Genomic DNA, 13,977 nt, shown 5'->3' on the forward strand with positions numbered 1-13,977 from the left:
TCTATATGGGATCTTGGGGTCTCTGGGGTGGGACTTGGGGTCTATATGGGATCTTGGGGTTTATGGGGTGGGATTTGGGGTCTGTATGGGGTCTATATGGGATCCTTGGGTTTATGGGGTGGGATTTGGGGTCTATATGGGATCCTGGGGTTTATGGGGTGGGATTTGGGGTCTGTATGGGGTCTATATGGGATCCTTGGGTTTATGGGGTAGGATTTGGGGTCTATATGGGATCTTGGGGTTTATGGGGTGGGATTTGGGGTCTATATGGGATCTTGGGGTTTATGGGGTGGGATTTGGGGTCTGTATGGGGTCTATATGGGATCCTTGGGTTTATGGGGTGGGATTTGGGGTCTATATGGGATCCTGAGGTTTATGGGGTGGGATTTGGGGTCTATATGGGATCTTGGGGTCTCTGGGGTGGGACTTGGGGTCTATATGGGATCTTGGGGTTTATGGAGTGGGATTTGGGGTCTGTATGGGGTCTATATGGGATCCTTGGGTTTATGGGGTGGGATTTGGGGTCTATATGGGATCCTGAGGTTTATGGGGTGGGATTTGGGGTCTATATGGGATCTTGGGGTCTCTGGGGTGGGACTTGGGGTCTATATGGGATCTTGGGGTTTATGGGGTGGGATTTGGGGTCTGTATGGGGTCTATATGGGATCCTGAGGTTTATGGGGTGGGATTTGGGGTCTATATGGGATCTTGGGGTCTCTGGGGTGGGACTTGGGGTCTATATGGGATCTTGGGGTTTATGGGGTGGGATTTGGGGTCTGTATGGGGTCTATATGGGATCCTTGGGTTTATGGGGTGGGATTTGGGGTCTATATGGGATCCTGAGGTTTATGGGGTGGGATTTGGGGTCTATATGGGATCTTGGGGTCTCTGGGGTGGGACTTGGGGTCTATATGGGATCTTGGGGTTTATGGAGTGGGATTTGGGGTCTGTATGGGGTCTATATGGGATCCTTGGGTTTATGGGGTGGGATTTGGGGTCTATATGGGATCCTGGGGTTTATGGGGTGGGATTTGGGGTCTATATGGGGTCTATATGGGATCCTTGGGTTTATGGGGTAGGATTTGGGGTCTATATGGGATCCTGAGGTTTATGGGGTGGGATTTGGGGTCTATATGGGATCCTGGGGTTTATGGGGTGAGATTTGGGGTCTATATGGGATCTTGGGGTTTATGGGGTGGGATTTGGGGTCTGTATGGGGTCTATATGGGATCCTGAGGTTTATGGGGTGGGATTTGGGGTCTATATGGGATCTTGGGGTCTCTGGGGTGGGACTTGGGGTCTATATGGGATCTTGGGGTTTATGGGGTGGGATTTGGGGTCTGTATGGGGTCTATATGGGATCCTGGGGTTTATGGGGTGGGATTTGGGGTCTATATGGGATCCTGAGGTTTATGGGGTGGGATTTGGGGTCTATATGGGATCTTGGGGTCTCTGGGGTGGGACTTGGGGTCTATATGGGATCTTGGGGTTTATGGGGTGGGATTTGGGGTCTGTATGGGGTCTATATGGGATCCTGAGGTTTATGGGGTGGGATTTGGGGTCTATATGGGATCCTGAGGTTTATGGGGTGGGATTTGGGGTCTATATGGGATCCTTGGGTTTATGGGGTGGGATTTGGGGTCTATATGGGATCTTGGGGTTTATGGGGTGGGATTTGGGGTCTGTATGGGGTCTATTTGGGATCCTTGGGTTTATGGGGTGGGATTTGGGGTCTATATGGGATCCTGAGGTTTATGGGGTGGGATTTGGGGTCTATATGGGATCTTGGGGTCTCTGGGGTGGGACTTGGGGTCTATATGGGATCTTGGGGTTTATGGGGTGGGATTTGGGGTCTGTATGGGGTCTATATGGGATCCTTGGGTTTATGGGGTGGGATTTGGGGTCTATATGGGATCCTGAGTTTTATGGGGTTGGATTTGGGGTCTATATGGGATCTTGGGGTCTCTGGGGTGGGACTTGGGGTCTATATGGGATCTTGGGGTTTATGGGGTGGGATTTGGGGTCTGTATGGGGTCTATATGGGATCCTTGGGTTTATGGGGTGGGATTTGGGGTCTATATGGGATCCTGAGGTTTATGGGGTGGGATTTGGGGTCTATATGGGATCCTGAGGTTTATGGGGTGGGATTTGGGGTCTATATGGGATCTTGGGGTTTATGGAGTGGGATTTGGGGTCTGTATGGGGTCTATATGGGATCCTTGGGTTTATGGGGTAGGATTTGGGGTCTATATGGGATCCTGAGGTTTATGGGGTGGGATTTGGGGTCTATATGGGATCTTGGGGTCTCTGGGGTGGGACTTGGGGTCTATATGGGATCTTGGGGTTTATGGGGTGGGATTTGGGGTCTGTATGGGGTCTATATGGGATCCTGAGGTTTATGGGGTGGGATTTGGGGTCTATATGGGATCCTGGGGTCTCTGGGGTGGGACTTGGGGTCTATATGGGATCTTGGGGTTTATGGGGTGGGATTTGGGGTGTGTATGGGGTCTATATGGGATCCTTGGGTTTATGGGGTAGGATTTGGGGTCTATATGGGATCCTGAGGTTTATGGGGTGGGATTTGGGGTCTATATGGGATCTTGGGGTCTCTGGGGTGGGACTTGGGGTCTATATGGGATCTTGGGGTTTATGGGGTGGGATTTGGGGTCTGTATGGGGTCTATATGGGATCCTGGGGTTTATGGGGTGGGATTTGGGGTCTATATGGGATCCTGAGGTTTATGGGGTGGGATTTGGGGTCTATATGGGATCTTGGGGTCTCTGGGGTGGGACTTGGGGTCTATATGGGATCTTGGGGTTTATGGGGTGGGATTTGGGGTCTATATGGGATCCTTGGGTTTATGGGGTGGGATTTGGGGTCTATATGGGATCCTGAGGTTTATGGGGTGGGATTTGGGGTCTATATGGGATCTTGGGGTCTCTGGGGTGGGACTTGGGGTCTATATGGGATCTTGGGGTTTATGGGGTGGGATTTGGGGTCTGTATGGGGTCTATATGGGATCCTGAGGTTTATGGGGTGGGATTTGGGGTCTATATGGGATCCTGAGGTTTATGGGGTTGGATTTGGGGTCTATATGGGACCTTGGGGTCTCTGGGGTGGGACTTGGGGTCTATATGGGATCTTGGGGTTTATGGGGTGGGATTTGGGGTCTGTATGGGGTCTATATGGGATCCTTGGGTTTATGGGGTAGGATTTGGGGTCTATATGGGATCCTGGGGTTTATGGGGTGAGATTTGGGGTCTATATGGGATCTTGGGGTCTCTGGGGTGGGACTTGGGGTCTATATGGGATCTTGGGGTTTATGGGGTGGGATTTGGGGTCTATATGGGATCTTGGGGTCTCTGGGGTGGGACTTGGGGTCTATATGGGATCTTGGGGTTTATGGGGTGGGATTTGGGGTCTGTATGGGGTCTATATGGGATCCTTGGGTTTATGGGGTGGGATTTGGGGTCTATATGGGATCCTGGGGTTTATGGGGTGGGACTTGGGGTCTATATGGGATCTTGGGGTTTATGGGGTGGGATTTGGGGTCTGTATGGGGTCTGTATGGGATCCTTGGGTTTATGGGGTGGGATTTGGGGTCTATATGGGATCCTGGGGTTTATGGGGTGGGATTTGGGGTCTGTATGGGGTCTATATGGGATCCTGGGGTCTCTGGGGTGGGACTTGGGGTCTATATGGGATCTTGGGGTTTATGGGGTGGGATTTGGGGTGTGTATGGGGTCTATATGGGATCCTTGGGTTTATGGGGTAGGATTTGGGGTCTATATGGGATCCTGGGGTTTATGGGGTGCGATTTGGGGTCTATATGGGATCTTGGGGTCCCTGGGGTGGGATTTGGGGTCTGTGTGGGGTCTATATGGGATCCTGGGGTCTATGGGGTGAGATTTGGGATTTATATGGGGACTATAAGGTCTATACGGGATCCTGGGGTCTCTGGGGTAGGATTTGGGGTCTATATGGGGTCTATATGGGATCCTTGGGCTTATGGGGTGGGATTTAAGATCTATATGCGGTTTATATGGGATCTTGGGGGCCATGGGGTGGGACTTGGGTTCTATATGGGAACTACAGGGTCTATATGGGATCCTGGGGTCTACGGGAGGGATTTGGGGTCTACACGGGGACCATAAGATCTATATGGGATCCTGGGGTCTATGGGGTGAGATTTGGGGTCTATATGGGGTCTATATGGGATCCTGGGATCTATGGGATGAGATTTGGGGTCTGTATGTGGTCTATATAAGATCCTAAGGTCTCTGGGGTGGGATTTGGGGTCTATATGGGGACTACGGGGTCTATATGGGATCCTGGGGTCTATGGGGTGGGATTTGGGGTCTACATGGGATTTGGGGTCTATGGGGTGGGATTTGGGGTCTGATTGGGGTCTATATGGGATCCTGGGGTTTATGGGGTGGGATTTGGGGTCTGTATGGGGTCTACAGGGTCTATATGGGATCTTCGGCTTTACGGGGTTGGATTTAAGGTCTGTTGCACTTTATAGGGGATCCTGGGGTCTATGGGGTGGGATTTGGGGTCTATATGGGATTTGGGGTCTATGGGGTGGGATTTGGGGTCTGATTGAGGTCTATATGGGATCCTGGGTTCTATATGGGATCCTGGGGTCTATGGGGTGGGATTTGGGGTCTCTATGGGGTGGGATTTGGGGTCTCTATGGGGTCTATATGGGATCCTGGGGTCTATGGGGTGGGATTTGGGGTCTCTATGGGGTCTATATGGGATCCTGGGGTCTATGGGGTGGGATTTGGGGTCTCTATGGGGTCTATATGGGATCTTGGGGTTTATGGGGTGGGATTTGGGGTCTCTATGGGGTCTATATGGGATCCTGGGGTCTATGGGGTGGGATTTGGGGTCTCTATGGGGTGGGATTTGGGGTCTCTATGGGGTCTATATGGGATCCTGGGTTTTATGGGGTGGGATTTGGGGTCTACATGACCTCTACGGTCCCACAGGACTCCCCCCCAAACCACCCAACCCTACAAAAAAAAAAAAAAAGACAAAAAACCCTAAAAAAGATCCAACCCCAAAGCTTTATTCATAGGGTAACACTTATAGGGTGGGCAATGGGGTGAGGCGGGGGATCCGCCTTATAGGGTCGACCTCAATCCCGGGGGGGCAAAGCCAGGCGTGCGGGGTCGTAGTAATTAGGGTCAATTAGGGGCAGCCCCCGGCGTTCCCGATCCCGAATGAGGCGCTCGGCCTCACGGCGCGACCACTGCTGTAACCTATAGGGGATGGGGTCACCCCATAAGGCCCCAAACCCCCCTATAGGGACATCCAACACCCCCCCAAAAACGTTGTGTCTCATATAGGGGATCCTATAAGCAGCCCTGCCCTCATTGTCAGCCAACGGTGTTGATCCCAAAGTCACCACTGACCCCATAACGGCCCCATTGATCCCATTGACCCCATAATGTCCCCATTGACCCCATTGAGCCCAAAGTCCCCATTGACCCCATAACGACCCCATTAATCCCACTGACCCCATAATGTCCCCATTGACCCCATTGAGCCCAAAGTCCCCATTGACCCCATAACAACCCCATTGATCCCATTGACCCCAATGTGTCCCCATTGACCCCATAACGACCCCATTGATCCCACTGACCCCATAATGTCCCCATTGACCCCATTGACCCCATAATGTCCCCACTGACCCCATAACAACCCCAATATCCCCAAGACCCCATTGACCCCAAAGTCACCACTGACCCCATAACGTCCCCATTGACCCCATTGACCCCATTGACCCCAATGTCCCCATTGAACCCAATATCCCCATTGACCCCAAAGTCCCCACTGACCCCATAATGTCCCCATTGACCCCATTGATCCCAATGTCCCCATAATACCCCCACTGACCCCAATATTCCTATTGGCCCCAAAGACCCTATTGACCCCATAACGTCCCCATTGTCCCCAATGTCCCCATAATGTCCCTATTGACCCCAATGTCCCCATTGATCCCAATGTCCCCATTAACCCCATTGACCCCATAACGACCCCAATGACCCCGAAGTCCCCATTAACCCCAAAGTCACCACTGACCCCATAACGGCCCCATTGATCCCACTGACCCCATAATGTCCCCATTGACCCCAATGTGTCCCCACTGACCCCATTGAGCCCAAAGTCCCCATTGACCCCATAACGACCCCATTGATCCCATTGACCCCAATGTGTCCCCATTGACCCCATTGAGCCCAAAGTCCCCATTGACCCCATAACAACCCCAATATCCCCATTGACCCCAATGTGTCCCCATTGACCCCATAACGACCCCATTGATCCCACTGACCCCATAATGTCCCCATTGACCCCATTGAGCCCAAAGTCCCCACTGACCCCATAACGGCCCCATTGATTCCACTGACCCCATAATGTCCCCATTGACCCCATTGAGCCCAAAGTCCCCACTGACCCCATAACGGCCCCATAGATCCCACTGACCCCAATGTGTCCCCATTGACCCCATAACGACCCCATTGATCCCATTGACCCCATAATGTCCCCATTGACCCCATTGAGCCCAAAGTCCCCATTGACCCCATAACGACCCCATTAATCCCACTGACCCCATAATGTCCCCATTGACCCCATTGAGCCCAAAGTCCCCATTGACCCCATAACGACCCCATTGATCCCATTGACCCCAATGTGTCCCCATTGACCCCATAACGACCCCATTGATCCCACTGACCCCATAATGTCCCCATTGACCCCATTGAGCCCAAAGTCCCCATTGACCCCATAACGACCCCATTAATCCCACTGACCCCATAATGTCCCCATTGACCCCATTGAGCCCAAAGTCCCCATTGACCCCATAACGACCCCATTGATCCCATTGACCCCAATGTGTCCCCATTGACCCCATAACGACCCCATTGATCCCACTGACCCCATAATGTCCCCATTGACCCCATTGAGCCCAAAGTCCCCATTGACCCCATAACGACCCCATTAATCCCACTGACCCCATAATGTCCCCATTGACCCCATTGAGCCCAAAGTCCCCATTGACCCCATAACGACCCCATTGATCCCACTGACCCCATAATGTCCCCATTGACCCCATTGAGCCCAAAGTCCCCACTGACCCCATAACGGCCCCATAGATCCCACTGACCCCATAATGTCCCAATTGACCCCATTGAGCCCAAAGTCCCCATTGACCCCATAACGACCCCATTGATCCCATTGACCCCAATGTGTCCCCATTGACCCCATAACGACCCCATTGATCCCACTGACCCCATAATGTCCCCAAGACCCCATTGACCACAAAGTCACCACTGACCCCATAACGACCCCATTGACCCCAAAGTCACCACTGACCCCATAACAACCCCATTGATCCCATTGACCCCAATGTGTCCCCATTGACCCCATTGAGCCCAAAGTCCCCACTGACCCCATAACGACCCCATTGATCCCACTGACCCCATAATATCCCCATTGACCCCATAATGTCCCCATTGACCCCAATGTGTCCCCATTGACCCCATTGAGCCCAAAGTCCCCATTGACCCCATAATGTCCCCATTGACCCCATTGAGCCCAAAGTCCCCAGTGACCCCATAACAACCCCAATATCCCCAAGACCCCATTGACCCCAAAGTCACCACTGACCCCATAACGACCCCATTGATCCCACTGACCCCATAATGTCCCCATTGACCCCATTGAGCCCAAAGTCCCCATTGACCCCATAACGACCCCAATATCCCCATTGACCCAAAGTCACCACTGACCCCATAACGTCCCCATTGACCCCATTGACCCCAATTTCCTCATTGACCCCAATGTCCCCATTGACCCCAATGTCCCCATTGAACCCAATATCCCCATTGACCCCAATGTCCCCCCTGACCCCATAACGACCCCACTGTCCCAATTAACCCCAATGTCCCCATAATATCCCCGCTGACCCCAATATTCCCATTGATCCCAAAATCCCCATTGACCCCATAATGTCCCCGTTGACCCCATTGCCCCCCTCGACCCCAATATCCCTGTTGACCCCAATGTTCTCACTCACCCCATAATGTCCCCATTGACCCCATAATGTCCCCATTCACCCCGTTGACTCCACTGTCCCCATTAACCCCATTAACCCCCAATGACCCCAGTGTCCCCATTGACCCCAATGCCCCCATTGACCCCATTGACCCCAATGTCCCCATTGACCCCATTGCCCCCATTGATCCCATTGTCCCCAATGCCCCCATTGACCCCAATACCCCTGTTGACCCCAATCTCCCTAATGACTCCATTGACCCCATTGCCCCCGTTGACCCCATTGCCCCCATTTCCCCCATTGACCCCATTGACCCCGTTGACCCCAATCTCCCTAATAACTCCATTGACCCCACTGACCCCATTGACCCCATCGACCCCACTGCCCCCATTGACCCCGACGCCCCCATTGCCCCCATTGACCCCAATGTCCCCATTGATCCCACTGCCCCCATTGCTCCCATCGACCCCATTGTCCCATTGACCCCACTGACCCCATTGCCCCTAATACCCCCCTTGACCCCATTGACCCCAATGCCCCCATTGCCCCCAACGCCCCTGTTGACCCCATTGCCCCCATTGACCCCAATGACCCCATTGCCCCCATTGACCCCACTGCCCCCGTTGACCCCATTGCCCCCAATGTCCCCATTGACCACAATGACCCCATTGTCCCCATTGCCCCCATTGACCCCGTTGACCCCATTGCCCCCACTGCCCCCATTGACCACAATGACCCCATTGCCCCCGTTGCCCCCATTGACCCCCTTGACCCCGTTGACTCCATTGCCCCCCCCCCAGCCCCCTACCCCGTATCAGGCAGGTAATGCAGGAAGGCCGATCCCAAAACCAGCGCCAGCGAAACCCCGGCAATGAAGACGGCGCGAGCGTTGGCCAGATCAGCAGCGGGGTCAGTGTAAAAACCATGGAGATCGGGGTGCTGGGGGGGCGGGGGGGGGGAAATGGGGGGGTAATGGGGGAAATGGGGGAGAAATGGGGGGATTTGGGGGGGATAATGGGGAGAAACGGGGGATAATGGGGAGAAATGGGGGGGAATGGGGGGGAATGGCGAAAAATGGGGGTGATAATGGGGAGAAATGGGGGAGAATGGGGAGAAATGGGGAGAAATGGGGGGGTAATGGGGGAAATGGGGGAGAAATGGGGGGATTTGGGGGGGATAATGGGGAGAAATGGGGAAAAATGGGGGGGAATGGGGAGAAATAGGGGATAATGGGGAAAAATGGGGAGAAATGGGGAGAAATGGGGGAGAAATGGGGAGAAATGGGGGAGAAAAGGGGGAAATTGGGGGGATAATGGGGAGAAATGGGGGATAATGGGGAGAAATGGGGAGAAATGGGGAAGAAAATGGGGAAATTGGGGGGATAATGGGGAGAAATGGGGGATAATGGGGAAAAATGGGGAGAAATGGGGAGAAATGGGGGGGCAATGGGGGAAATGGGGGAGAAAAGGGGGAAATTGGGGGGATAATGGGGAGAAATGGGGGAAATGGGGGACAAATAGGGGGATTTGGGGGGGATAATGGGGAGAAATGGGGATAATGGTGAGAAATGGGGGATAATGGGGAGAAATGGGGAGAAATAGGGAGAAATGGGGGGGCAATGGGGAGAAATGGGGAGAAATGGGGGGGTAATGGGGGAAATGGGGGAGAAATGTGGGGATTTGGGGGGAATAATAGGGAAAAATGGGGGGGAATGGGGAGAAATGGGGGGGATAATGGGGAGAAATGGGGGAGAATGGAGAGAAATGGGGAGAAATGGGGGGGTAATGGGGGAAATGGGGGAGAAATATGGGGATTTGGGGGGAATAATGGGGAGAAATGGGGGAGAATGGGGAGAAATGGGGGGGTAATGGGGGAAATGGGGGAGAAATGGGGGGATTTGGGGGAGATAATGGGGAGAAACGGGGGATAATGGGTAGAAATGGGGGGGAATGGGGGGAATGGCGAAAAATGGGGGTGATAATGGGGAGAAATGGGGGAGAATGGGGAAAAATGGGGGGGAGTAGGGGGGAATGGGGGAAATTGGGAGAGATAATGGGGAGAAATGGGGTGAAATGGGAGAAATGGGGGGGTAATAGGGGAAATGGGGGAGAAGCGGGGGAAATTGGGGGGGATAATGGGGAGAAATATGGGATAATGGGGAGAAAGGGGGGAAATGGGGGAGAAAAGGGGGAAATTGGGGGGATAATGGGGAGAAATGGGGAGAAATGGTGGGAATGGGGAAAAATGGGGGGGATAATGGGGAGAAATGGGGGAAAAATGGGGGATAATGGGGAGAAATGGGGGATAATGGGAGGAAATGGGGAGAAATGAGAAATAATTGGGAAAAATGGGGAGAAATGGGGGGAATTGGTGAAGAAATGGGAAGAAATGGGGAATAGTGGGGGAGTAATGGGGAATAATGGGGGAAAAATGGGGAGAAACGGGGAATGATGTGGGAAATGGGGGGAAATGGGGAAGAATGAAGAGAAATGGGGAATAATGGGGGAAAGATGGGGGAAATATGGGGAGAAATGGGGGAGAAATGGAGGGAAATAGGGAGAAGTGAGATGAAAAAAAACCCCAAATTTTCAAAAAACAAAACCAGCAGACAAAATAACAAAATGGGAAAAGAGACGGAAGAAAATGATGGCAGAAAGAGAAGGAAAAAGGAAAGAATAAAAAAATTAAAAGGAAAAAGTTACAAAAACGCGACGAAATCCCCCCAAATCTCTTCCCACTAAGCCCCGCCCACACCCTTTAGCCCCGCCCACACGCTGTGACCACGCCCCTCATTCGGACTCCACCCAATCACCGAGCACTGCCCATTGGCCACGCCCCCTTTTAAGACCACGCCCCTTGGTGTATTAGACTCTGCCCCTCATTGGTTAGGGTGGCCCTTAGGCTCCGCCCGTCTGTCTTAGACCACGCCCCCTTTCCTTAAGCCACGCCCCCTTTCATTTGGCCACGCCCCCTCGGTGTCAGTCTGGGCAATGGGGAGAACTGGGAGGGAACTGGAATGGAACTGGGGTGGACTGGGAGGGAACTGGGGCGGACTGGGAGGGAATTGGGGGTAACTGGGAGGGACTGGGTGGGAACTGGGATGGAACTGGGGTGAACTGGGAGGGAATTGAGAGCAACTGGGATGGACTGGGGGGCACTGGAAGGTACTGGGATGAACTGGGAGACACTGAGAGGGACTGGAAGCAGGAATGGGGGCTGTGAACCCATACTGGGAGGCACTGGGAGGGACTGGGATGAACTGGGATGAACTGGGAGCCAGGATTGGGGATGTAGGGCCTTATTGGGAGGGCACTGGGATGGTACTGGGATGAACTGGGAGGGACTGGGAGCAGGGATGGGGGCTGTGAACCCATACTGGGAGGGCACTGGGAGTTACTGGGATGAACTGGGAGACACCGGGATGAACTGGGAGCAGGGATTGGGCATGTAGGGCCTTACTGGGAATGCACTGGGAGGAACTGGGAGATACTGGGATGAACTGGGAGCAGGGATTGGGCATGTGGGACCTTACTGGCAGGCCACTGGGAGTTACTGGGATGAACTGGGAGAGACTGGGAGCAGGGATAGGGGATGTGTGGCCTTACTAGGAGGGCACTGGGAGATACTGGGATGAACTGGGATGAACTGGGAGGGACTGGGAGCAGGAATGAGGGATGTGAGCCCATACTGGGAGGACACTGGGAGGAACTGGGATGAACTGGGAGGCACTGGGAGGCACTGGGAGCAGGGATAGGGGATGTGTGGCCCTACTGGGAGGGCACTGGGAGGAACTGGGAGATACTGGGATGGTACTGGGAGGGACTGGGAGCAGGAATGGGGGATGTGAGGCCATACTGGGAAAGCACTGGGATGAAATGGGATGAACTGGGAGGGACTGGGAGGGTACTGCGATGAACTGGGAGTTACTGGGATGAACTGGGAGCAGGAATGGGGGATGTGAGGCCATACTGGGAGGGCACTGGGAGTTACTGGGATGAGCTGGGATGAACTGGGGTGAACTGGGATGGTACTGGGATGCACTGGGATGAACTGGGAGTTACTGGGATGAACTGGGAGGGACTGGGAGCAGGAATGAGAGATGTGAGCCCATACTGGGAGGGCACTGGGACTTACTGGGATGAACTGGGAGGCACTGGGAGCAGGAATGGGGGATGTGAGCCCATACTGGGAGGGCACTGGGAGTTACTGGGATGAACTGGGAGGCACTGGGCCGGGCCCCATAGCCCAACAGCAGCCACCCGACGCCCCGCCCCCTCATTATCATACCACCCCTTCGCAGCCAATCACCTCGCAGATCCCGCCCCCTCCCGCGCATAGCCCCCACAGGCCCCGCCCCTTCCACAGACCACGCCCCCTTCCCTCAGGCCCGCCCCTTCCCAAGACCACGCCCCCTTCAATAGGCCACCCTCAGGCCCCGCCCCCTCCTCCAGGCCCCGCCCACCTTCCGCTGCGCCTCCTCCCACGTTTCCTCCTCCCGATGCGCTCCGATCGTTTCCCGCGGCGCCGCCACGACGGCTCCGCTTCCCGCGCTCCTCCCCCGCGCTCCCCACGGACCCCGCCACGACCGAATCGCCCTCCCCAGCGCCGACATCTTGCCGCCGGAAGTCCCTCCCCCGCCGCTTCCGCTCCCTCCCGGCCGCCAATGCGGTTGTTTCGCTCCGCCCCCTTCCGTTTCGCCAATCGGAGAGAGGCTCCGGGGAGTTCAGCCAATAGCAAAGCGGCACGCGCGCTAAGTCCCACCCCCTCACCATTTCCGTCACTTCTTTCCCCCTGTTTACCAATCAGAGAGCGCCTTCGCGGAGCTCAGCCAATAGCGATACAGCGCGCTCTCCGCGTCCCGCCCCCTCGGAACGCCCCACAGCTTCCGCCCCGCCCCTCTGAGCCGAGAACCAATGAGCTCTGCGGAACGCCTGAGTGGCGTCCGATCCGACCAATGAGAACGCTGGGAAGGGCGAGGGGCGGAGCGGGTGCGGCGCGGCGCCGCCATTTTGCGGCGGAGAAACGGCGGCGGCGGCGGCGGCGGAGAGCGGAGGTGGGAACGGAGCGGCGGGGCGGGGCCGGAGTGGGGCGGGGCCTAACGGAGGGGGCGTGGCCTAACGGGGAGGGGGGTGAATGGGATCGAGGGGGGCTTAATTGGGGCGGGAGGGGCGTAACGGGAAAGAAGGATTCTGATTGGTGGGCTTGGAGGCAGGGGGCGGGGCTTGATTGGGTGGGGGCGGGGCTTAGTGGATGGATGGGGGCGTGGTTTGTATGGTAATGAGGTGGGCGGGGCTTGGTGGGGGCTTCACGTGGCGGCTGTTGGCTTTTGGGGCCCAGCCCAGTTCAGCCCAGTTCATCCCAGTGCCTCCTTAAACTCTTCCCAGTCCCTCCCAGTTCGTCCCAGTGCCTCTTTTGTGTCTTCCCAGTTCATCCCAGTCCAACCCAGTTCGTTCCAGTTCATCCCATCTCATCCCAGTTTCATCCCAGTGCCTCCCAGTCCATCCCAGTTCATCCCAGTGCCTCCTTAGACTCTTCCCAGTTCATCCCAGTCCATCCCAGTGCCCCCCAGTTCATCCCAGTTCATCCCAGCACCACCATATTGCCTTCCCAGTTCATCCCATTCCATCCCAGTGCCTCCTTTGTGTCTTCCCAGCCCATCCCAGTTCATCCCAGTCCGTCCCAGTGCCTGCTTTGTGTCTTCCCAGTTCATCCCAGTTCATCCCAGTCCGTCCCAGTTCATCCCAGTGCCTGTTTAGACTCTTCCCAGTTCATCCTATTCCATCCCAGTTTGTCCCAGTTCATCCCAGCGCCACCATATTGCCTTCCCAGTTCACCCCATTCCATCCCAGTGCCTCCCAGTGGCTTCCCAGTGCCCCCCAGTTCATCCCAGTTCATCCCAGTGCCTCCTTTGTGTC

At 55.0% G+C, this 13,977-nt stretch overlaps 2 protein-coding genes across 3 annotated transcripts in view; one reads left to right on the forward strand and one right to left on the reverse strand.

Annotated features, from left to right (window-relative positions):
• Nucleotides 1-5,053: 5,053 nt before the first annotated feature.
• On the reverse strand, nucleotides 5,054-12,703 carry NDUFB11 (NADH:ubiquinone oxidoreductase subunit B11). Its single transcript, XM_090126551.1, has 3 exons — nucleotides 12,525-12,703; nucleotides 8,871-9,001; nucleotides 5,054-5,267 (listed from the first exon to the last, which is right to left on the reverse strand). The coding sequence occupies exons 1-3, from the start codon at nucleotides 12,672-12,674 to the stop codon at nucleotides 5,144-5,146; spliced, it is 405 nt and encodes a 134-aa protein (XP_089982677.1). The 5' UTR covers nucleotides 12,675-12,703; the 3' UTR covers nucleotides 5,054-5,143.
• Nucleotides 12,704-13,038: 335 nt separating this feature from the next.
• The window catches only part of RBM10 (RNA binding motif protein 10), a 58,633-nt gene continuing 57,694 nt past the window's right edge, over nucleotides 13,039-13,977 (forward strand). Inside the window, exon 1 of one of the 2 annotated variants that reach the window (XM_090126329.1) lies at nucleotides 13,039-13,115. The gene's annotated coding sequence lies outside the window, so the exon portion shown is untranslated. The remainder of the gene's footprint in view (nucleotides 13,116-13,977) is intronic. The other variant, XM_090126331.1, reaches the window with a different exon arrangement.

Source organism: Phasianus colchicus, chromosome 29 (assembly GCF_987193195.1).
Source record: "Phasianus colchicus chromosome 29, bPhaCol1.hap1.1, whole genome shotgun sequence".
NCBI lineage: Eukaryota > Metazoa > Chordata > Aves > Galliformes > Phasianidae > Phasianus > Phasianus colchicus.